Source organism: Schistocerca americana, chromosome 1, assembly GCF_021461395.2.
Source record: "Schistocerca americana isolate TAMUIC-IGC-003095 chromosome 1, iqSchAmer2.1, whole genome shotgun sequence".
Taxonomy (NCBI): domain Eukaryota; kingdom Metazoa; phylum Arthropoda; class Insecta; order Orthoptera; family Acrididae; genus Schistocerca; species Schistocerca americana.
Window position 1 is genome coordinate 783010078 of NC_060119.1, and position 23315 is coordinate 783033392.

The 23315-nt window shown below is 39.9% G+C and overlaps 1 protein-coding gene across 1 annotated transcript in view; it reads left to right on the forward strand.

Annotated features, from left to right (window-relative positions):
* LOC124594193 (ankyrin repeat domain-containing protein 17) overlaps window positions 1-23315 on the forward strand; it is a 256867-nt gene that overhangs the window by 8459 nt on the left and 225093 nt on the right. The window contains exon 2 of the mRNA XM_047132555.1: window positions 13097-13241. Coding sequence (XP_046988511.1) covers window positions 13097-13241 — 145 coding nt within the window. The remainder of the gene's footprint in view (window positions 1-13096; window positions 13242-23315) is intronic.

The following is a 23315-nucleotide window of genomic DNA, read 5'->3' on the forward strand; positions in this document are numbered from 1 at the left end:
CCCTCAGCATCAATTGATTTCATTTGACTGCATTACATTACATTCACCCTATTAAACTGCTCAACCAAATCCTTTGCCACATTCCAGATTTCTCCTTTGTTTTTTTTACTGCTTGCTTAGTATGCTTTGGGGATAGGCAGCTACCCTGCCTCATCACAGCGTTCCCTTTTAATTTTCTTAAGATTAGAACTGCAGTGTAATTTCCATACAAGTTTTAGCCAAAGCTGCTTGCATTTAATCCCTGCTACATTCAAGATTTCGAAGAGAGTATTCTACACTGCTCAAGGGAATTAGGGAGTGGTTCTAGGTGCTTCAGTCCGGAACCGCACTGCTGCTATGGTCGCAGGTTCGAATCCTGCCTCGGGCATGGGTGTGTGTGATGTCCTTAGGTTAGTTAGGTTTAAGTAGTTCTAAGTCTAGGGGACTGATGACCTCAGCTGTTAAGTTCCATAGTGCTTAGAGCCATTTGAACCATTTTTAAAGGAATTAGGAGACTATGTGTATCAACATTCAGTATGTTTTAACCTATTTTGATAGAGGTGGTACCTGTGGGCTTACTGCATAGTTTTAGATCTTGGCTTTCAATTTATGCTACAAGTAAAGTCATTAACAATCTACGGCGTATCAGTTGACTTGTCAGAAGAAAGTGAGTACTGGTGTCCCAGTGTTCTCTAGCAAATTACACAGATGGCAGTTGTCATTTGTGGACATCATGTTCAATGATGCATAGGTAATAAAACATTTGAATGCAGTGCAAGTTGTAAGGACAGTCTACTTGATCCAAGGAGAATGGCTATTCCACTGTTTTGCTGCAATGTCTGTCATCCATAGGTTGTAGACATGCTAGAAGGGGACGGGTCAGTACATAAGGCAATTTCAGACAATGTCACTGACATGTTACAACACCACATGAAGAGCAATATCTGGCCATGTCTGCATTGCAAGTTGTATAGATACTGCCAAAGCAGTGCAAGACAATCTCAGAAGGACCACAGCAACTTCTGTGTCTGATTAGGCTGTAAGAAACAGTTTGCAGGAAAGGACCTTACAACCCAGCTGTTCTGTTAAGAGTACCCCCACTTGGCATGACATATAACAGTATTCCTTCAGTTCTGTGATTCCCATGTCAACTGGCAACTCTATAACTGGGAAAACGTGTTATTCACCATTGAGTCCAGATCTTCTTTGACGCAAAGTGATGGTCACATTTGTTTGTGGAGACTCCATAGTGAGCAGTACCTGCCAGATGCTCAGGAAATAGACATATTCAGCCAAGGTCCTGCACTGGTGTAGCGAGGCATCAGCGTTGACAGCTTTACAGATTTAGTCATTGTCTACGATCACCTTACTAACAGGCAGTGCATAGAACACATCCTGTTAGATCGTAGTGGCTGCTACATATCGTGGTGGGCTATGTTGAGGGCATCACCAAAGATGTCTTGCGAAGTCTGTACAGTGGAGTAGTGGAACAGCCAGCAGTGAGTTCTCCTAAACTCCATCGAGCATATGTGGGACTTGCTTCACAGACATGTTTGTCCTGTGCCAGCCCAGACTCTTTGTGGGACTTGCTTCACAGACATGTTTGTCCTGTGCCAGCCCAGACTCTTTAGGAACTCTAAAAGACTCGCACTGAAGAAGGTGGTGGGGTGGGGGCAGGTCCCATAGTGTAACCTTTGTACACTTACATGGAGCATGCCACATAGGCGTCATGTGATGATACATGCTCACAAAGGACTTACACATTATTGAAGCCCTCAGAGTGCAATGAAAATCACCCAGTGCAATGAAAATCACCCAGGGTGGTAGTAAGAATGAATGTTTTCATTTTGTTTCAGACATCTGTCTGACATTTCAGTTCTTGTTGTGTAGAGGAATGAGGATGTAATAATGTTGTGTTGTGTATCTAATTTGTGAAAGATAAACGTATGATTGGTAATGTGCCCAGTCCTTAATTATTACACAATTGAGTATGGCGGTTGCCCAAAGTCATGTTCCCCTAATTCTGTTGAGCAGTGTAGTTAATGTTATAAAGTTTTATAAATCTACAAATGTTGTAATGTAAATTTGCTGTTCTTCGGTCTGTCTTGGAAGATAAATCATAAGGTCAGTATTTTCTCAAGTGTTCTTACTTTTCTCCAGACCACAAACTGATCTTAGAAGTTGGCTTTTGTGAGTACTTCCATTCTTCTGTAAATAAGTCTTGTCAGTATTTTGCAACTAAGACTTAGTAGCCTAACGTTTGGTAGTATTCATACCTGGGTCGTACCACCTCCCCATTTAGACAGGGTCACCACTCTACTATCTCTGAATCCATTGAATTTTTTTGAGTTGGTTCAACAGTGTCTTGGGCGAATGTGTACAAAGTTTCAGCTCAATATCTCCTGTGGTTCCATATCCCAAGCTTCTTGTAGATAGAAGTCCTATATATATACTCCACCTACGTGCTTGCTAAAATGCAAACTCTGTATAACTTTTATGGAAAGTACTATTAACTTATAAGCCCCTGATTTTGTATACTGAAACAACACTTTGTTCTGAACAAGGATATATTACTGATTAGATTTTTCAATTCATCTGATGAAAACTGTGTGTCGTTAAGTGTCAGAAAATCCATTGTACATCGTGGATAGCCCATCTTAACCAGGCATAAATCATAATTGTATGGAGAGATTCAGCTAAGTTCTTGTGCTACTTTTAGTGTAGCCTGTGTCCTTCTTTACCAAAATATATGCACCTACGAAGCTGATGAAAATGTTTTGGGTGCCAAATTTTTGGTAGTTTTGGGGCCTCATTTCAGTTTTATGGTCATTAATGTTTATCTTTCAAGACGTAGAAAGTGTGTTCTTCAAGCTTTGGCAGCTGCATAGTTTAAATTTTTGATCCATGCCTGCTCATGGATGGAAAACATCCCTTAAATTTATTACTTTTCATACACAATGTATATGCTTGAACATAATAAACTACTGGCAGTTAAAATTGGTACAACACAAAGATGAAGTGCTACAGATGCGAAATTTAACCGACAGGAAGAAGATGCTGTGATATGCAAAGCTTTTCAGAGCATTCACACAAGGTTGGCGGCGGTGGCGAAACCTAAAACGTGCTGACATGAGGAAAGTTTCCAACTGATTTCTCATATACAAACAGCAGTTGAACGGCGTTGCCTGGTGAAACGTTGTTGTGATGCCTTGTGTGAGGAGGAGAAATGCGTACCACCACGTTTCCGACTTTGATAAAGGTCGGATTGTAGCCTATCGTGATTGTGGTTTATCATATCGTGACATTGCTGCTCGTGTTGGTGGAGATCCAATGACTGTTAGCAGAATATGGAATCGGTGGGTTCAGGAGTGTAATACAGAACGCCTTGCTGGATCCCAACGGCCTCGTATCACTAGCAGTCGAGATGACAGGCATCTTATCCGCATGGCTGTAACGGATCGTGCAGCCATGTCTCGATCTCTGAGTCAACAGATGGGGACGTTTGCAAGACAACAACCATCTGCACGAACAGTTTGACGACGTTTGCAACAGCATGGATTATCTCCAGGTTCTCTTTAGAGCATCATGATGGTTGCATCCGTGTTTGGCGACATCGCGGTGAATGCACATTGAAAGCGTGTATTCGTCATCGCCATACTGGCATACCACCCGGCGTGATGGTATGGGGTGCCACTGGTTACACGTCTCGGTCACCTCTTGTTCGCATTGACGGCACTTTGAACAGTGGACGTTACATTTCAGATGTGATACGACCCGTGGCTCTACCCTTCATTCGATCCCTGCGAAACTCTACATTGCAGCAGGATAATGCACGACCGCATCTTGCAGGTCCTGTATCGGCCTTTCTGGATACAGGATATGTTAGACTGCTGCCCTGGCCAGCACATTCTCCAGATCTCTGACCAATTGAAAACATCTGGTCATTGGTGGTCGAGCAACTGGCTTGTCACAATACGCCAGTCACTGCTCTTGATGAACTGTGGTATCGTGTTGAAGCTGCATGGGCAGCTGTACCTGTACACGCCATCCAAGCTCTGTTTGACTCAATTTCCAGATGTATCAAGGCCGTTATTACGGCCAGAGGTGGTTGTTCTGGGTACCGATTCTCAGGATCTATGCACCCAAATTCCGTGAAAATGTAATCACATGTTAGTTCTAGTGTAATATATTTGTCCAATGAATATCCGTTTATCATCTGCATTTCTTCTTGGTGTACCAATTTTAATGGCCAGTAGTGTATTAATGAGTGAAATGAAAGTAAAACCAGTGAATGCTGCTATTAAGTTAATAAAAAAATGCAACTGTAGTGATGCACAAATCAACATCTAGCAGAAACTGTAGTAAAACAAACAAAAATTGAGAAAGTTAGAACTTAGACACACTGTGAGGCTGGAACATTTCTTTTCCACTCTGGGCTGAATACATTACCAATACTGTCTTGCTTTGATCTCAGGTGAATACATTGCCTTCCTGATGTTGATAGTGCTTTCATGTTTTTAAATGTGTGTTTCTCTGGAATCCAGCAAGAATGTGGGGCAACCAAATGAAAACAGTACATCCACCATAACAGGACCATGGAATGTTTACATTCTAAAGTAACTAACATGCGCGTTAGCTCATTCATCGCGCTGTAAGAGGAGACGATCAATTCCTGTTCCATAGTTGGCTGCTGACATAGCCACAACCGCATCCATCCTTGCATTTCCTTCCCCAACTGAAACTGACATCCATCATGTTTTTCTTCAGGTTGCCAAAGGTGTGAAAATCAGTGATCTTGGTTGTATGGAGGATGTTAGTGTTTCACAACCAGTTCGCTGAAACGTAGCCTTTGTCCAATTGGCAATGTGGAGGCGGACGTGATCGTGCAGGAGGATGATTCCATCAAACAGCATTCTTGAGGGCATTTTGACCTTATAGCCCATCACAGTTTCTGCAAAGTATCTTCATAATACTGTGAATTGATTGTGGTTCCACACTCAAGGAACTCGATGAGCAGAGGACTTCTGCAGTTGAAACAGGAGGTCATCATGACCTTACAGGCACTTGTGTGATTGGTTTCAGAGTTCTTTGGTGAGGGAGGTGTGGGATGTTGCTGCTGTTGGGTTTGCTGTGTGCCATTTGGCTCGAAAGGTTGTGATGACCTTCTTTTTGACTGCAGGGGCCCTTTGCTCATGTAGTTCCTCGAGCGTGGAACCACAATCAGTGCACAGAGCCATGAAGATGCTTTGCAGAAGCTTTAGTGCAGCATAGTCAAAATTCCCAGAAATGCTGTCAGATGGAATCACCCTGTTGCATCATGATGCCTGCACCTAAAGTGCAAATCAAATGAAGGCTACATTTCAGCGATTTGGTTAGGAAAGCCTGCGACGTCTGTCATACAGCCTGGATTGTTCAGCATGGGATTTTTCACATCTAAGGTGGCCTGAAGAAACTGTAGATGTTGTTTTCAGTCAGATGAGGAAGTGCAAAAATGGGTGTAGTTGTTAATCCTTCAGTGGCTAATCACTTTTTATGAAACAGGAATTTATCCTGTCATTTCCCAATGTCATAAATAACTTATTGGATGCGGTGATTAATTTTGAATTGAACCATTCTGTGGCCCAGTTATGATGGATTTTCGGTTTTCATTTGACTGGCCCTTGGAGATGCATAGTGTTGACCAAGGCATCTTTGCGTTCTAATGAAATGTTAAATGTATTTCCCACCCACCAAGCATTGACATGCATACAAGCAACATACTGCCTGGGCTGTAAAGCTGTAGTTGGAGCAGTGGGAACTTCCTCAATGGCATTAATTATGAGTGCTGCAACACCATTCGAAACACTGATTTCTGGTCTTGTTTAAATCAATAGGCTTGATCTGGGTGATTTTTCTCTTGTTCCAAAAGTTGTGTGGCCTTTGGCATACCTTTTTTTCTGAGCAAACTTGATTTATTCAGTTTCGTGCTCCTTAAAAACACTGCAAACTAGATTGAGCTGCCAGTCTTTTAGCTGTTCCTCCAGTTTCATCACAAGTAGATTTTTCCATGGCTGTTTCCAAAGAAATTATACTCAGCAGATAGGCCATATTCTTTTTCATACAAGTATACAGACATGAATGGATAGAATTCTTATAATGGGCAGCAGATCCATGATCAAAGAAGTGAATGTGCTTGATTTCCCCTATCATTATCCTCAAATATTTAATAAGCCACAGTATGAATGCATGAGCTGCAGTGTTATTGTGGCAAGGCAGTCACTAATAATATAGACGCTTATATTCAGTAGTTCTTTTCTACCAAATTAAACCACAAAGGGACACAATGTGGCTTGTCTTTTCTGTCAGTAAATTCTTGAACAGCACCTTGCTTGACAAATGAATACTTCTCAGCAAAATCTATCAAAAAAGTAATTTCTCCAGCTCCAATTTTCTTTCAGGTGCCTTAGATATGATGTTTGGTCTTTTGAAACGAAATAGCAGCTTTTCAGAACATCAGTTTTTAGAACCAGGTCCTGTATACTCTTCTACAGTTGCATGACATGTCTGTATAGAGTATCCCTGTTTCTATGAACCCACTGTTTGTATTCTATAATTTCTTCTGGATATTATTTGCTGGAAATATCTACCAAATAAGCTATCAGTGCTTGTTTACTAGAACATTGTTCAGTGTAGCAGCAAGCAGTATTTTGATTCCAAATGACACACAGTGTTGTCATCTTTGATAGATGTTGCAGCCATCTTCAAGTTTGGCATTTTGATGTATTACACATACACAAACTGAGAGTGTACCAGCAACACCAACTGTAATGCACCATTTTGACCTGAGTTCTCAAAATTTTGAGAAAACCAGTTCACAGCCATTTTGCTTACTATTAACTATGAACATTTCTTTCAAGTTACTAAGTAGGAGTCGTTTCTGCTAATAATCTTCTTTGTCGTCCTCTCTTGCTGCTGTGTTATCATTTTTGCTTGGGCACAGCTGAGAAATTCATCATCTATGAAGAACCCTTTTCATAGCTTGAGTCACCATTCTCACAGAAATACGTGATTCTTTTGCTGTTCGTTGTATACCCTGGCTTGAATGATGCGCTTTAATTTTTAGTTCATTAATGAAAATGTCCAGTTGCTTCACCAGTGGTTTTTCTTCATCAGTTGAGCTGCTGCTGTAGTCTTGTCTTGGTGATGGAATCCTGTGCTTTCTGAACTTCGTCATATTTAACCCTTTGAATCACAATGAAGTGTTCATTGTGTAACAAATGTCAACTGCTTCCATATTGACTCTTGCTCATCCAGGGGCTGCAGTTGCTCGAGAGCAGATTCTTGGCTGCATCTGGGACAAAGCTTCTAGCCAGGCTTGGAAGTTTATTAATCAACAGTTTCAACATGTGAAATATCAGTTGGATGTAAACAATTCTTAACTTATTTCACACATGGTTTACAGCAAGTATTTTACAGAAATTGAAATTTTATCAGTATGGTGTTATGGTATGAACAAATGTGGGCATTGTCTGGAAAGTCAAGTCCAGATTGAAGTTTTAAAAGCTCTTTGTCCAACAGTGACATTTCTTACACTGGCTTAAGCTTTTACCAAAATAAAATGGTGAAGGATTATGACATTGTCATCTTGACCACAAACAAGAAGAAAGCATCAGTCACCTTTTGGTTCTTTTCACAAATAGGTGTGGGTCTAAAATTTATCTATATAGCTTTTGAATTGAAAGATAAGCTTTTTGGGTGCACCAAATCCTCTTAAAGTCCTAACAATGCCTTGGCACCATATTCAACAGTGTTTTGTATGGTCTTAAATAATGTTGTATGAAATTTCTTCAGTGATGAATTTATGAAAAGTTTTGATGGTAATTTCAGCCATAACTTGGCATGGAATTTCATTTATTGCAGCTTATTGTGTGGAAGTTGATTTCCACATAACTGCTGTTGTATTTTGACTGACATAAAAGCAGCGGTCATCGATTTTACTTTCTGTTTACGCATGTTCGAACATATACACTGTGTGAAAAGTAACAACTTCGAGTAGTGTTCTTCAGCCATAAGCAAGCATAGGTAAAAAAGTTACACTATTAAACTAAATAGATTCCAAAGCTTAAAGAATAGCAAGATAAAGATTAAAGAACGTGCATTTGAGAAAATTACTGAAAATTTGGCACCCAAAACAGTATCAGCTTTGCAGGTGCATATATTTTGGTAGAGAAGGACAGAGGCTGTTGTACAAGAAGCACAAGAATACAGTATGGCTAAGTGTCATATTACCAATTCTTGGATGAATCTCTCTATAAAATTGTGTTTTATGGCTGGTTAAAGATGGTCTCTCCACAATGCACAGTGGATTTTCTGCCACTTTTGAAATCATAAAATTGTCACCAAATTTATTCAAAATTCTTTTTGAGCATAGAGAGTTGTTAGAGTATACAAAATCAGGGGATTGTTGGCTAATAGTACCTTTCATGAAGGTTATCCGATCTACGAGAGGACACAGAAATGAAACCACAGATGGTGTCGAGCCAAAACATTGTACATAACCATTCGAGACGTTGTGGTACTTCCCCATAAAATTTCATTAGTTTTAGAAACTTGGTCCACTTGACATGGAATGACCCACTTGTCAGTGCCAGTGTGCCTTGTAATCTGAACTGTTACATTCTTCATGCTCCATTGTTATGCATTGAGGTGGTAAGTCATGGGATAGTGATACACACATACACAGGTGCCAGTAGTATCATGTATCCAAGTTATAAAAGGGCAGTTAATTGGTGGAGCTGTCATTTGTATTCAGGTGAATCTTGTGGAAGGGTTTCCAACACGATTATGGCTGCACTATATGGATTAACAGACTTTGAACAAGGAATGGTAGTTGGAACTAAGTGCATGGGACATTAGATTTCGGAAATCGTTGGGGAATTCAGTATTCAGAGATACAGTGTCAGTAGTGTGTGAGAATACCACATTTCAGGCATTACTTTTCACAATGGACAACACGGTGGCTGATGACCTTGACTTAACAACCAAGAGCAGTGGCACTTGCTCAGTGCTAACAGAGAAACAGCACTGTGTGAAATAACTGCAGAAATCAATGTGGGACGTACAATGAACATATGTTAGGACAGTGCGACAAAGTTTGGTGCTAATGGGCTATGGCAGCAGCTGACCAAGAAGATTGCTTTTGCTGACAGCACAGCATCACCTGCAGTGCCTCTCCTGGGCTCGTGACCATATTGGTTGGCCCCCAGATGACAGGATATCCTTGACCTGTTCAGATGAGTCCCAGTTTCAGTTGGTAAGAGGTGATGGTGGAGTTAGTGTAGTGCAGACCCCACAAAGCCATGGACCCAAATTGTCAACAAAGCACTGTGCAAGGTGATGGTGGCTCCATAATGATGTGGACTGTGTTTACATGGAATGGACTTTTCTGTGGTCCAATAAAACCGATCATTGTTCAGCTACTTGGAGACAATTTGCAGCCATTAGTAGACTTCACGTCCCCAGACCATGATGGAATTTCTACAGATGACAATGTGCTGTGTCACCTGGGTCACAGTTTTCATGATTGGTTTGAAGAACATTCTGGACAATTCAAGCAAATGATTTAGCCATCCAGATGACCTGCCATGAATCCCATGAATATTTATGGAACATAATGGAGAGGTCAGCTCATGCACAGAATACTGCACAGGCAACACTTTTGCAATTATGGATGGCTATAGAGGCAACATGGCTCTGTATTTCTGCAGGGGACTTCAAATGACTTGGTGAGTCCATGCCACATGAAGTTGTTGGTGCATTATGCTGGACAAAAGGATGTCAGACACAATATTAGGAGGTATCCCATGACTTTTGTCTCCTCAGTGTATTTCCTCCTTTTGTCAATGAAATTCAATATTGTGTGCATTATCCACAGTCTACTGGCATTGTCTTTCTCTGTATTTTATCTTTTGCTGTCTTCATCATTTTATTTCACAAAGTTGTTCTCTTAGATCATATTCCTTACTGCTCATATTTGTCAGTCATCTTATGCTCCCTTTGAAACTCTCAACAACCAATGATTCATTCAGTTTATCTAGGTCACATTTCCTTAGTTTCCTGCCTCACAGCAATTTCTTCACTTTTCAAGTCCATTTGTGATCAGTAAATTATGGTCAGAGTCCTCTTCACTTCTGTTCTTGCGTGTACTGCAGTTTAAAATCTGGCTTTGAAATGTTTTGACATTAAATAACCTATCAGAAACCTATTGTTGCCTTGAACTCTTCAGCCAACAAACCTTTTATGGTTATTAAATCAAGTGTAAGCAATGAATAAATTGTATTGTTTACAATATTATACTGGGCAACTTCTAATTTAATTCTTTTCTCCTGTCTATGTTCTCTAACTACTTTTCCTTCTCTTTCTTTTCCTACTATTAAAAATCATTTTCCTATTACAATTAAATGTTCGAGATGTTTGTTGGCTTTGTGTGTACTTGTGATACACAACTATCTCATGTGTCATTTACGTTATCTGTTCACGCACAGATCACATCCCCTCTTTGGTATTCTTCCTTTTTAGAAATTTTAAGATGTTTTTGCAACTAAGTAAGATGACTAGAACCAGTGCATAAAAGGTTCCTACCTCACAGAAAGTATTTTGTAATTGAATGTGATGTCAGTAAAGAAATTTCTTCAAATTGAGTATCCTGGTGTCTATTGTCAATGAGATGATGATGGTTAAGGGTTGTCAAGTGAGATCTGTTGAAAGCAATGTTGACATTGGGTGAAATTTGTGTACACAGTGTATGATTGTTGGAACTGTACATGAGTATAAATTCTGTAGCAAATAGGAAGTCACTATTTGCTTGTAATTCTGATGTGCCACATTATTACGGAGATAATAGAACTAAAACTCCCTTCAGTGACTCTTAATTTATCCACAAATTTTGCAGCTTTTGCATGTATTTAATACAGTAACCATCGTGTGTGTGTGTGTGTGTGTGGTTGGTAGATAGTTTTTATTTTATTTTTTAATTTTTGTAAAAAGGGGACTATTGTAGCTGGTTGTGTTTTGTTGTATTGTTTTAATGTTTTTCAATATGTCACATTATCAAAATAAATTGTTTATACTTTCATCACTTGTCTTAGTTAGCTACTTATTTCAGATTTACAAGATCAGTTGCATCAAGAGTCCTGTCACATTTGAGACTTAATTTTGTCCCACATTTTGGTGTTCAATGTGTCGTTTGTAGTTATCCTGTCTTACCCGTAAAAAAAACTCTCTCTCATGCATATGCATCAACCACATCACACCCTGCTGACTTTTTGTGCTCCTGCGTATTTTTTGATGTCATTTCATTGACTCATCTTTTATATCTTTGAATTAAGCAAAGAACTATGTTGCTCCATGTACCATCTGTTTGCTTAGCCATATGTCTTGCTCACCTTCATTTTATTTTAATGACTCTGAAAATTGGCTTCACTGATTGATATGCTCTTACTTTACTAAAATTCATGACGTGCATCTCTCCACTGTCAACTGAGCAACTGTGTTCTTGAACTGTTTTTGTATTTTCATCACACACATTTTGCATGTATACTAATCATTATAAATTTTCTAATGTTCTTCAAAATGTGGTATACCTTATTTTCATGAATAAGTCTAGACACTGTGAATCTCTTCTAATTAAATATTTTTCACTGTATTTTGAGAGTGATTGGTCCACTGACCATAATTAGTGTGGTCCTTGCTCTTGCATGATCCAGTTTAGTCGTGAAGTATGTAATGTGTAATTGGAAGCACACTTGCCTCTCAATCCATGCATTCCTTTCGAGGTTTTCTGTGAATAACTTTGCAACACTGCTTGTGAGTGTTTAGAATGCCTTCTTAAATGAGACTTCTGAGAATCTGTCATCCTTGACAAAATTGAGCTGATAGTCCTCTTCCATGGAGATCACAGTAAATTGTTTGCTAAATCTGAGTATAAAATAAAAATGTTCAGATTGCATTGCCACTAATTAGGTGTACAGGTTTAAAGTCTGTGGCCATTTCATGTTGATTTTTGGGAAGATGGTAAGGGATTGTTTTTGAACTGTTCTCCAGAGCTAAAACTGGTCTGTAGAATAATCCTATTAAGATTTATTAACTACACACTTTTGTAGAAGTGTACATATGCTTCAAGCTTTGCTAGTAAAATATTTGAGTTGTGTTTAGTTACTCAAAAAAACCTGCAGAAGTTGCATGCGATGAATAAATACATCCAACTTACACACTTTTATTACTGACTGACATTTGGAAGTTAGTAATGAGTATCACCCTGTGGCTAAACACGCCTTGGTGCACAGCCAGCACATCTTGGCACAGTGTTACACCGTCCGGGTTATCTGGATACTTCCCACTAACACCAACCTGTCAGAACTCCGGGGATGGGAAATTACCCTTCAGTATATCCTCTCTTCTCGTTACCCACCAGGCCTCAACCTCCGCTAATTTCAAGTTGCCACCGCTCATACCTCACCTGTCATTCAACAACATCTTTGCCTCTGTACTTCCACCTCGACCGATACCTCAAACTCTTTGCCTTTACAAATGTCTGTTTTGTGTCTGTGTCTGTGCGGATATATATATATATATATATATATATATATATATATATATATATATATATATATATATCTGTGTGTGTGTGTGTGTGTGTGTACTTGTCCTTTTTTTCCCCCTAAGGTAAGTCTTTCCACTCCCGGGATTGGAATGACTCCTTCCCCTCTCCCTTAAAACCCACATCCTTTCGTCTTTCCCTCTCCTTCCCTCTTTCCTGATGAAGTAACCATAACCATTGGTTGCGAAAGCTTGAATTTTGTGGGTGTGTTTGTGTGTCTATCAATCTGCCAGCACTTTCGTTTGGTAAGTCACATCATCTTTGTATACACACACACACACACACACACACACACACACGCACACACACACGCACACACACACACACACACACACACACAAACAACTGTTTATGGAACGTATTATTCTATGTTGCCTTTTACTTGGTCATGATTTTGTTTTTGTTTTCGAATTTTTGAAGCTACTTGTATCTTTTGTCATCTATGTTAACAGTCTAACTTTGTTATTCTGTGCCTTGCAGGTTGAATCGTTTGTTATCGATCAAGCGGAGTTGGACGAAGAGACACGCTTGGAAACCTCAAAGTTCCTGTCTCCTGAAGAGACAATAGAGCCATCTGTGGACCCAGAAACTCAAGCACGGCTCGAAGCTCTTCTTGAAGCAGCGGGTATGTCAAGTAAATAATTTGTGTTCACATATAATAAAAACAGGGCGCTTGGTGTGAAGTTTGGTGTTTCAATATAGAATTTAGATAGTTGTTCGTATTATTCGGCTGCCCATGTGCTATCGCAGTCCATATTTCAGTAACCACCATTTGGAGGGATTATTAGCAATTCAAAAATGGGAGCACCTGCTCTTGATCTGTTGTGAATGTGATAATGATAGCATGATGTATTTTCGGTTGTGGAATCAAATAAGTGTAAGTTTCTAATGTAGAGGAGTGGAACTTTTAGGTCAGCCAGGTCATATCATCTGGTAAGAAGGCTTGTTCACTTGTGCCAGATAAGGCTAACATCTACAATTTAGCATAAACCGCAAGTTATACTACAGACCATTGGACATAAAGTTTGTGTAATTACACTATGTGATCAAAAGTATTAGGACACCTGACTGAAAACGACTTAAAAGTTCTCAGTGCACCCATCAGTAATGTTGGAATTCAATATGATGTTGGCCCGCCCTTAGCCTTGATGACAGCTTGCACTCTCACAGGCATACGTTCAATCAGGTGCTGGAAGTTTTCTTGGGGAATGACAGCCCATTCTTCAAGGAGTGCTGCACTGAGGAGAGGTATCAATGTCTGTTGGTGATGCCTGACTCTAAGTCGGGGTTCCAAAACATCCCAAAGGTGCTGTGTAGGATTCAGATCAGGACACTGTGCAGGTCAGTCAATTACAGGGATGTTGTTGTCGTGTAACCATGCAGCCACAGGTAGTGCGTTACGAACAGGTGCTCAATCATGTTGAAAGATGCAATCGCCATCCCTGAATTGCTCTTCAACACTGGGAAGCAAGAAGGTGCTTAAAACATCAGTGTAGGCCTACATTGTGGTAGTGCCACACAAAACGGGGTGCAAGCCCCCTTGTGTGGAAAACACGACCACATCATGCCACTACCACCACCTCCGAATTTTACTATTGGCCCTAGACATGCTGGCACACGATGTTCATTGAGCATTCACCACACCCACACCCAGCCATCGGGTCTCCTCATTGTGTACTGTGATTCATCACTCCACACAATGTTTTTTCACTGGTCATTTGTCCAATGTTTATGCTCCTTACACCAAGCGAGGTGTCGTTTGGCGTTTACCGGCATGATCTATGGCTTATGAGAAGCCATTCGTCCATGAAATCAAAGTTTTCTTACCTCCCACTTAACTGTCATAGTACCTGCAGTGGATCCTGATGCAGTTTGGAATCTTGGGTGATGGTCTAGATAGAGGTCTGCCTGGGCACATTAAGACCCTCTTAAACTGTCGGCAGTCTCTGTCAGTCAACAGACGAGATCGGCCTGTAGCACTTTTGTGCTGTAAGCGTCCCTCCACCTTTCCAATTCACTATCACATCGGAAACAGTGGACCTAGGGATGTTCAGGAGTGTGGATATCTCGTGTACAGGTTTATGATACAAGTAACACCCAATCGCCTGACCACGTTCTATGTCCGTGAGTTCTGCGGAGCGCCCCATTCTGCTCCCTCACAATGTCTGATGACTACTGAGGTCACTGATATGGAGTACCTGGCAGTAGGTGGCAGCACAATGCACGTAATACGAGAAATATATGTTGTTGGGGTTGTCCGGATACTTTTCATCACTTAGTGAATGGTTTCTGATTGCCAACTAGTAACAAAACTTTCCAACACATCAAAGATTTCAGATCTGTGTCACCACATACAAGATCTTGTATTTCAGATATATTGCTAACTACAAGAAGTAGTGCAAAAAGGCTTTGTATGCCAATAACAAAAATTGCCTTTATAATAAAAAAGGTGTTTTCGGGCATATAGAAGGAGACTGGTTAACAACTAGTAATTGGCTACACCGTATGAAACTTGAATTGGTTGCTTCCAGCTTAGTACTATGAAGCATTGCCAACATCCACACACTCTTGTCTACAGGCACAGTAGGGTTTACCCGTCTTGTCCATTGATATATTTATGAATAGTGTGGCTTTGACTCCTTTGGTGGTAACAAGGTGTGTAGTCATGAACACACAGTCTTGTACATGTGTGCTATAATTACTGTGCTTGTTACAAAGAAAGAGATGCTGCATACCTGCTATATGGTAGGTGGTGAGTTAACCCTTAGTTGGTAATGTGAAAAATTGGTGTTTACGGTAACATCCGTCTGGGAGACTAAGATGACCAAATTTTTCAAAGAATGTCCACTATAGTGAATGTCATGGAAATGAAACAATGACGTCCACACAGTAGCAAGTTCAACTCACGAATGAAGCGTAGCTTAAATATCAGATCCAAGTAACAATGCACGTCTGTCAACAATACATTGAGAGTGATGATACCTGCCTGAGAGACAGATGTTACCAACTGAGGCTTAAGACTGTGGATTTCGTATATAAGATTAGTGATATACTACAGGAGGAAAACAACTCAGACGTTTATCTCTGATTTTTAGATTTTGAGGTTACTGGATAGAATGAGGTATGGAGAAGTGGTATTCTTTTGAAAGGCATAGATAGGACTCTCACTTGGCACTCAGAGCAGCTTCATCAAAGCAGTTCAAAAAATGAATGGATCAGTTTAATTTGAGGCAATGAATTCAGTGTCTTCATACTTTTACGTCCCCCAGTTCCTCTAATGCTCTGATCTTTGGAGATTCAGTTAACATATTAATGTAGTTGGAGCGTTTGTATAGTGTTGAATTGGAAATTTGTTATGTAATGTGTTATAGATTTCATAGTAATTTCTTATAGGTAAAGGATATTGTTTTGAAATTATTGGTGTTTCATTAATTAAGGCTTCTGACCTATACTGATCTTGTCACAGCTGCCTTAGATGATAATGCCTTGAAACAAACTTTTTCTGATGTTATGAAATAAAAGTGAACTCCTAAATCAAGGTACTCTGAAAATTGGACACCAATAACTAACCAGATTTCTGTGCCTAATGAACAAAAGTGTGCTGTTTTGTTCAGAACCATCACTTAATACCAGTAAAGCCATTTTATGGAAGTATAAAATGGTAGCTATCCTAATACAACCTTACTTCCATGATAAAGGCCTTCAAATGTCTTACTGTGACCATTCTTCAAAATAGATTCAATCCACATAGACACCTGAGAACACTGTTTTAATAAAAGTGCAATTATGAGCACTTTATTTTACCCTGAGGTTCAGTTTTGACTCAATCATATTAGTTATTTTCTTGTATGTGATAGTTGAAAAGAAACTGTCATGTTTTTATTTTGTGACAATCAATGTACAGTGAAAAGGGATGTGAAAATCTTGGCATTTACTTTTCAGTCCTTAAATTTCTGTATCAGTGTGATCAAAAAAATTGCTTAACCAAGACTTCAAGATTTCTTTACTTTTGCATTAATTTTTAAATTATTGCTGCGTTTTAGCAGCAGCATTAATACTAGTAATACCTCATACTATTTCGTGAAGTGTTTAACAATTTTATAGTTGCAGCACATATGTTTGGCAACTAGTTATGAACCAGCTGGTTCATTCTTAAGCCTAGCCTATTGAGGCTGCACTGAAAGTGTCTGATCTTAATAACATACATCGAAATGGCAATACATGCTTTGTATGATGTTCACAGATGATAGTCAAATTATCTTCAGCTTTCCTCTATAGCACCATATTTAAAGCTTCTGTTCATCAAGACACTGTACATTCAGTCTGAATGACATTGCAGTTTTTTTTTTTGCTATTTCTGACAGGTATAATGTTGTGGAGAAAGTGTAAAGTATTTTATTTCCTCTCCCTGCACTTTAATCCCCTTTCCTCATTTCTCCTTGGTTTCCTGCACTATTTTCCATGTACAGATTGAATCACATTGGAGGGATGGCGAGTGTCAGCTGCAATCCTATTCAGCTACTGCCTAAACTAAATAAACAGTATATAATTACTCTTCATGTTAAACAGTGGAACGTTCAGGATGAAACAACAGTATTTGAAATTGATAGGTTACTGTTCACCATACAGATGAGATGTTAGGTTGCAGACAAGCATAACAAGAAGACTGCTACACATTTTAAGCTTTTAGCTGAAAGGCCTTCTTCTGAAATAGAAAATGCACCCACGTTTTCTTTACATGCTAAGTAGAAAACTATCATTTTCAAATATTATTCATGTCATTAAGCCAACTTGTTCGTAGTATGTATAAACAGGAGGGAATCATGTGTTGGGCATAACTATATGACATAGTCTTCCCAAATCTGAGGTCAGTGTGTTAAATGTACTAAGTTCATGGTCTGTCAGGCCATTCTGATTCAGGTTTCCTGCAGTTTTTCTTAATCACGTCAGGGAAATGCTGGGATGGTCCCTTTGGAAAGGCTGTATCTGACCACCTTTCCTTTCCTCTTTAACCGTATGTTAATATGTCTGTATATGTGACGTATGTTTTCTGTGTGTAAATCATATTCATTGTAAAATGATTCTTGGACATATAAATTACCAATGCCATTATTATGTTTCATGTAGTTAGACTTTTAAAACTGCAGTCTCATTTCTGTAATAGTTTCAGGCAACACAGGTTAATTCCTAAAACGAAGTAAAAGCAGTACCCAGCAACTGTTAATACTATTTACTGTAAACAAATAGTGCCATAAGTGGTTTTGGACCAACAGGTTCATCATCAGACAACTGTTAAAGTTTAAAAATTATACTGTTCATGGAAACTCGCAGGGACTGTTTGTTGTTTCTACTTTGTTGCAAGCATTAAACTGTAGTTTCACAAAGCTACTGGCTCACCAGGTCAGTTATTGACATTGCCCCATGTTTAGTTCCAGGTACTGTATTTTAGCCAGTATGAGAGGGTACCCAAAAGAAACGGAACTAATTTTTTGGTAGGCAGAGCTTTTAAAGTACTGCATTTTGCAACTAGGAGTGCGCAGAGTGAATATTCCACACACAGTAAGCAGAGTGCCGTTGCAGAAGGAAGTTAGGACTAATTTTGCAATGGCTGATTTCCATGAACAGTGTGTGGCAGTGAAATTCTGCTTTTTGCTTGGAAAAAGTGGAACAGCCACTCGCGTTAAAAAAATCACACAAGGGTGATGCTATGGGGAAAACTGTGTTGGAGTGGTTTTCCTGTTTCGAAAAGAGTGAAATGTCAGTTGAAGATAAACCTCATTTTGGCCATCGTTCCATGGCCTGAACACATGAAGATGTTGAAAACATTGCTTCAGTGAATGACGATCAATGGTGGACCATTGAAGAAATTGTGGGGCTGTCAGGAGTGACTTGGAGTTCAGTGCAGAGTCCCAAAATGACTCTTGTTCCTTAACTGCCCCTCCCCTCTGTAATCACCCGACCTTGCCCCTTGTGACATGTTGTTTCCTAGAGTGAAAAAACGAAAGAAAAGCATTTTGCTGATTTTGCTAAGGCAAAGAAAAATTGAACAATGCTTTGAAACTTTAAGTGTGAAAAAAATAAGTTGAAAAGAAGTTGTTTTCTTTTGGGAACCCCCCTTGTCCTGTCAAAGGCATTTTTCTAAATGCACAAATGCTATAATGTGGGTTTGCCTTTTCTGAACCTGTCTTGTAAGGTTAAGGCTAGAGTTAATACTGCTTCATGTGCTCCCCCATTTCTTTGGAACCCTTACTTATCTATGGGGAAAGATCAGTAAGGTTTCCAAAGAAATGGAGGAACACACGAAGCCTGCCATTGTTGTGTAAATCTACACTGCCAGGATAGTAAATAAAAAAAACAATAAAAAAAAATGCAACACTTATAAGGACTGTTCAGTGGCACCAGGGTGTAATATGTGCATATTAAGAGTTGTAGCGTTAGTGTTTCATTCGTCAGTCAATAGCAGTCAGATGTCATGCAGGGTGCCACTATGTGCACCATCTGTTTTGAGTCTGCAAACGGTAACTGTGCTAAGTTAAAAGGTAAACATGTTTGAAATAATTCATTTTAGGATACAACCATCCTCTGTCAATGAGGATACACTTCCATTGAACTACTTCAGCCACTTGAACAAGATTGCATTGTGGTCCTGTGGGAAGCCAGCTGGTCATATCAACAGATCGCTGCACATGTTGGGCACTTTGTATCAGTGATGCATTGCTGCTTTCAGCAGTGGTTTGCACATTCCCACACCTGTCAACCAGATTCTGGATGCGCAGACAACGCACACGTCAGTATCGACGCATTGTGTGTGCGACGGTGGCCAACTGAACATCATCCAGGGTCAAAATTGGGGCACATGTTGCACCTGCTGTGTAACCAGGGGCCATTGGAAACCATGTGCTTGCAGCAGAACTGAGAACATGTGTCTCTGACCAGCAAACGACTGACACCATTAAGCACAGCTACCCTAGTGTAATGAAAAAGTCAATTGGGGGTGTGGAATAATGCTTCATTTTCTTCTGTGATTAGAGTAGACTCCATTATGTGATTTTTGGAGGTACATGTGTCCAACCTAGACTAGGTTAGTGGTCTATTCCAGAGTTCATTCACCCAAGACGGACAGGCTCCGTTCCAGGCTTCATGGTGTGTGTGTGTGTGTGTGTGTGTGTGTGTGTACATCAGTTAAAACTGTCACATTTGGTATTACTGCAGAGTAAAGTAAACAACATCAGAGACATCCCACACATTGTTCTCCATGTGCTTTTTCAGCAGGACAGTGCATATCAACATATGGATGCTGTGACACAATGTTCTCTGTGTGCTGTCCAACTGTCCTGGCCAGCAGGATCATCAGATTGCTCCCCAATTGAACACACAACACATGATGAAGTGGGAACTTACTTATTCTCTAGAGACTGCAAGAATCAGTGCCGAATTAAACAAAAGGTGTGAGATGTTTGCGGACAGTCTGTCATATGGCGTCAATCGAAACCTTTATGATAGTTTGTGTGAGAGAATACACGTCTGCATTGCTGCCAAAAGGGGATACACTGTGTATTGATGTAACTGTACAGGCATACTTTACTGTGACGTGTGTTTAATTTGGTATGAATTTATCGTATATTCTTATGATGATGAACTACCTGTCGCCTCGCTTGTTAGTAATGTGACCTTATCCTTTAGGGTGTCGCATTTTTTTCTGGCTGTTTGTGTTAGTATTTTGTGTATGAAACTGATGGTTCAGTGATACAACTATAAGCACATGCCTTAGATGGTACTGGAATTATTGTCCGACAGTATTTCACATGTCTTATATATCCATCTCACTAGATGGACAGCTTTCATGCTTGTCACATACTCAAAATTCTTAGTTAGCCAAGGATTCCTGCCAGGCTTTTTCTTGCCTAGATTTTTCCTCTGTTATCTTAACTAGTTTGTCTTAAAGCTACTCATTCCTCTTCTGTGTTTATACTCCAGCAGTTAATTGATGCATAATACACTCTTTGAAACTGTCAATTTGTTCAGTTCTCATCTCTCTAATTGCTGACTGTACTGCAGTTACTTCAGCTTTAATCTGCATTTTGTAATAAGTAAATAGTGTACAGTCCACATTTGCTTCTGGAAATGTTTATCAATTTAATATTTTGTTTTTAAATCTGTATTATTTTATACATAAAAAATCCATTTTAAAGCTTCCTGTTATCTCCAGGCCTTCCCCAGCCTAAAGCAAGTACGTAATAGGTTCTTTACTTCGCCGCAGAAAAAGTGCATGTATAAAGTGGTTACGAAGAGTTTATACATTAAACTCCGTACCACATGTACTATTTACACAGTGCCACTGTAACTTTCCAAGTACAGAGCCTAGCATACTAAATACAAATCATGATAACCTTAACAAAATTTAAAACACCAATTAGTTTGGTCAAAATGCCGGAGAGAAAAAATCCCATGTTATTAATAGTTTTTCATGGAGCACTTATTCCCTATGTTAGTTCCGCTGAGCACAGTTGGAGAAATCCTGCTCTATGCTGTGTTCTTTCTCCCTTGAGGAGCTTTAAGGAGACATACCTGTCCAGGACCTGTTATTGGTCTCTGAGGAGAGACATAGCCCAAAATTCATAAAAGCTGTTTTTATTTAATCTTTACACTCTTCGGGTACAGAACAGTAGCAAGATGTTGCAAGAAAATGGTGCTGTTGGCTCATAACCAAAGGAAATTTTGTTAGTGATAATGGTCAGTTCGTGTTCAGATGCATTGAACAGTAACTGGGATGCTCACCGATAACTGATTGAAAAGTATACTGTTGGTGCATTAATTATATTGAACCCAAGTTAACAAATTGATAGAGGTAACTGGTGGCAACAGTAGGTACATGCCACGTATTGTTTATTGAGGTTGCCAGTTGAGAGAGAGAGAGAGAGAGAGAGAGAGAGAGAGAGAGAGAGAGAGAGAGAGGGGGGGGGGGGGGGGGGGAGTGAGTCCAAAAAAAGTAGATAATCTTTGATAGTTAATATCTTTGGAACACAATGACATTGTAGCAGTTTTGCACAGTGGGAGAGTCCAATGTTTTTATCAACAGATCTTGGTGCACAGTTTCCAGCAGATGACAAGGTAACAATGAATGAAGTAAGATGATTATTTGAGCAACGCAAGGCCATATTGTTGTGATATTGGATGTACGAAAAAAAGCTGGCGGTACATCAGCAATGGCGTAATGTGTTATGAAACTCCACCATCAACATGTCCAGTAATTTATAGTATTTGGGATAAATTTGAAGCCGACTGTACTGTTCGGACTGTGCATAAGGAAAGATCTAACCAACCAAAAAGATCAACAAGCACCAGCTTCCAGTGCTCCTCTATTGGAACATTTTACTAGGTCACCTCAAAAATATGTGAAGCAGGGTGTCTGTGAAAGTGGGATAAGCTGAGCAAGTGTAAGATGAGTTCTGAAGAAAGTGCACATTTCAAGATTGCTGCACACTATGGATGAGGACGACTCGAATCGAAGGATGGAGTTCTAAAAGTGGTTTGAAGGTATGCAGGAATGGTTATCTGTTCTGACAAGGTGCAGTTCAAACTGAATGGTGATGTAAACAGCCACAACTGCATGGAAATTGTCGTTTAATTGACCTATTCTTCTTTGAAAGTACCTTAACTGGTGAAGTGTATCTTCATATGCTGCAAACATCAATTTTACCTGCCACCTGAGAGGTGTTTGGAAATAAAGACTTCACCTATAAGGAGATTGTGCTCTGTCTCACTAGCACACAGATGTTGGAGTCTACTTGGATGAAAGTCTACCTGGATATTGAATAGGTTGTAGAGGAGCTGCTGAGTACCCACCATGGTCTCCAGGCCTTACACCTCTTGACTTCTACGTATGGGGGACCTTTAGAAATGAAGTTTATCAACAGAAGCCAAGTACACTGGTAAAACCACAAGAAACCATCAAGGCTTCTTGTGCAGCTATCACATTGCCAACACTGACAACCGTAGTGTGGTCAACAGTTCAATGTTGTTTGCCCACTAATGGGCCTCACTTTGAACACACAAAGAAAACTTCCTCCCAGGCAGAAATTGTTATTTCATTGTGTTCCATTTATATTGACTGACAAAGGGTGGAAATTGGTTGGTGTGATGTCCATATGTAGACAAACAAGTGATTTCAACTTCAGAAAAATTGGATGATTTATTCAAGAGAAAGAGCTTCACAAATTGGGCAAGTCAATAACGCATTAGTCCACCTCTGTCCCTTATGTAAGCAGTTATTTGCCTTGGTATCGATACAGTTGTTGGCTCCCTCCTGAGGGATATCATGCCAAATTTTGTACCATTGCCATTTTAGATAGTCAAAATCCCGAACTGGTTGGGGGTCCCTGCCCACAGTGCTCCAAACATTCTCAAATGGGAAGAGATCAGGATAGGGTTTGGCAAGCATGAAATGTGCCATGTGCATGAAGACATCATCTTGCTGAAATTTAGGCCTTGGATGGCTTGCCATGAAGGGCAACAAAACAGGGTGTAGAATATCATTGACAAACCACTGTAACTGTACTGTAAGGGTGCCTTAGATGACAACCAAAGAGGTCCTACTATGAAATGAAACGGCAACCCAGACCATCTCCCCTGGTTGTCAGGCCAAGTGACAGTGACAGTCATGTTAGTATCCCACCACTGTCCGGGGCATCTCCCAACA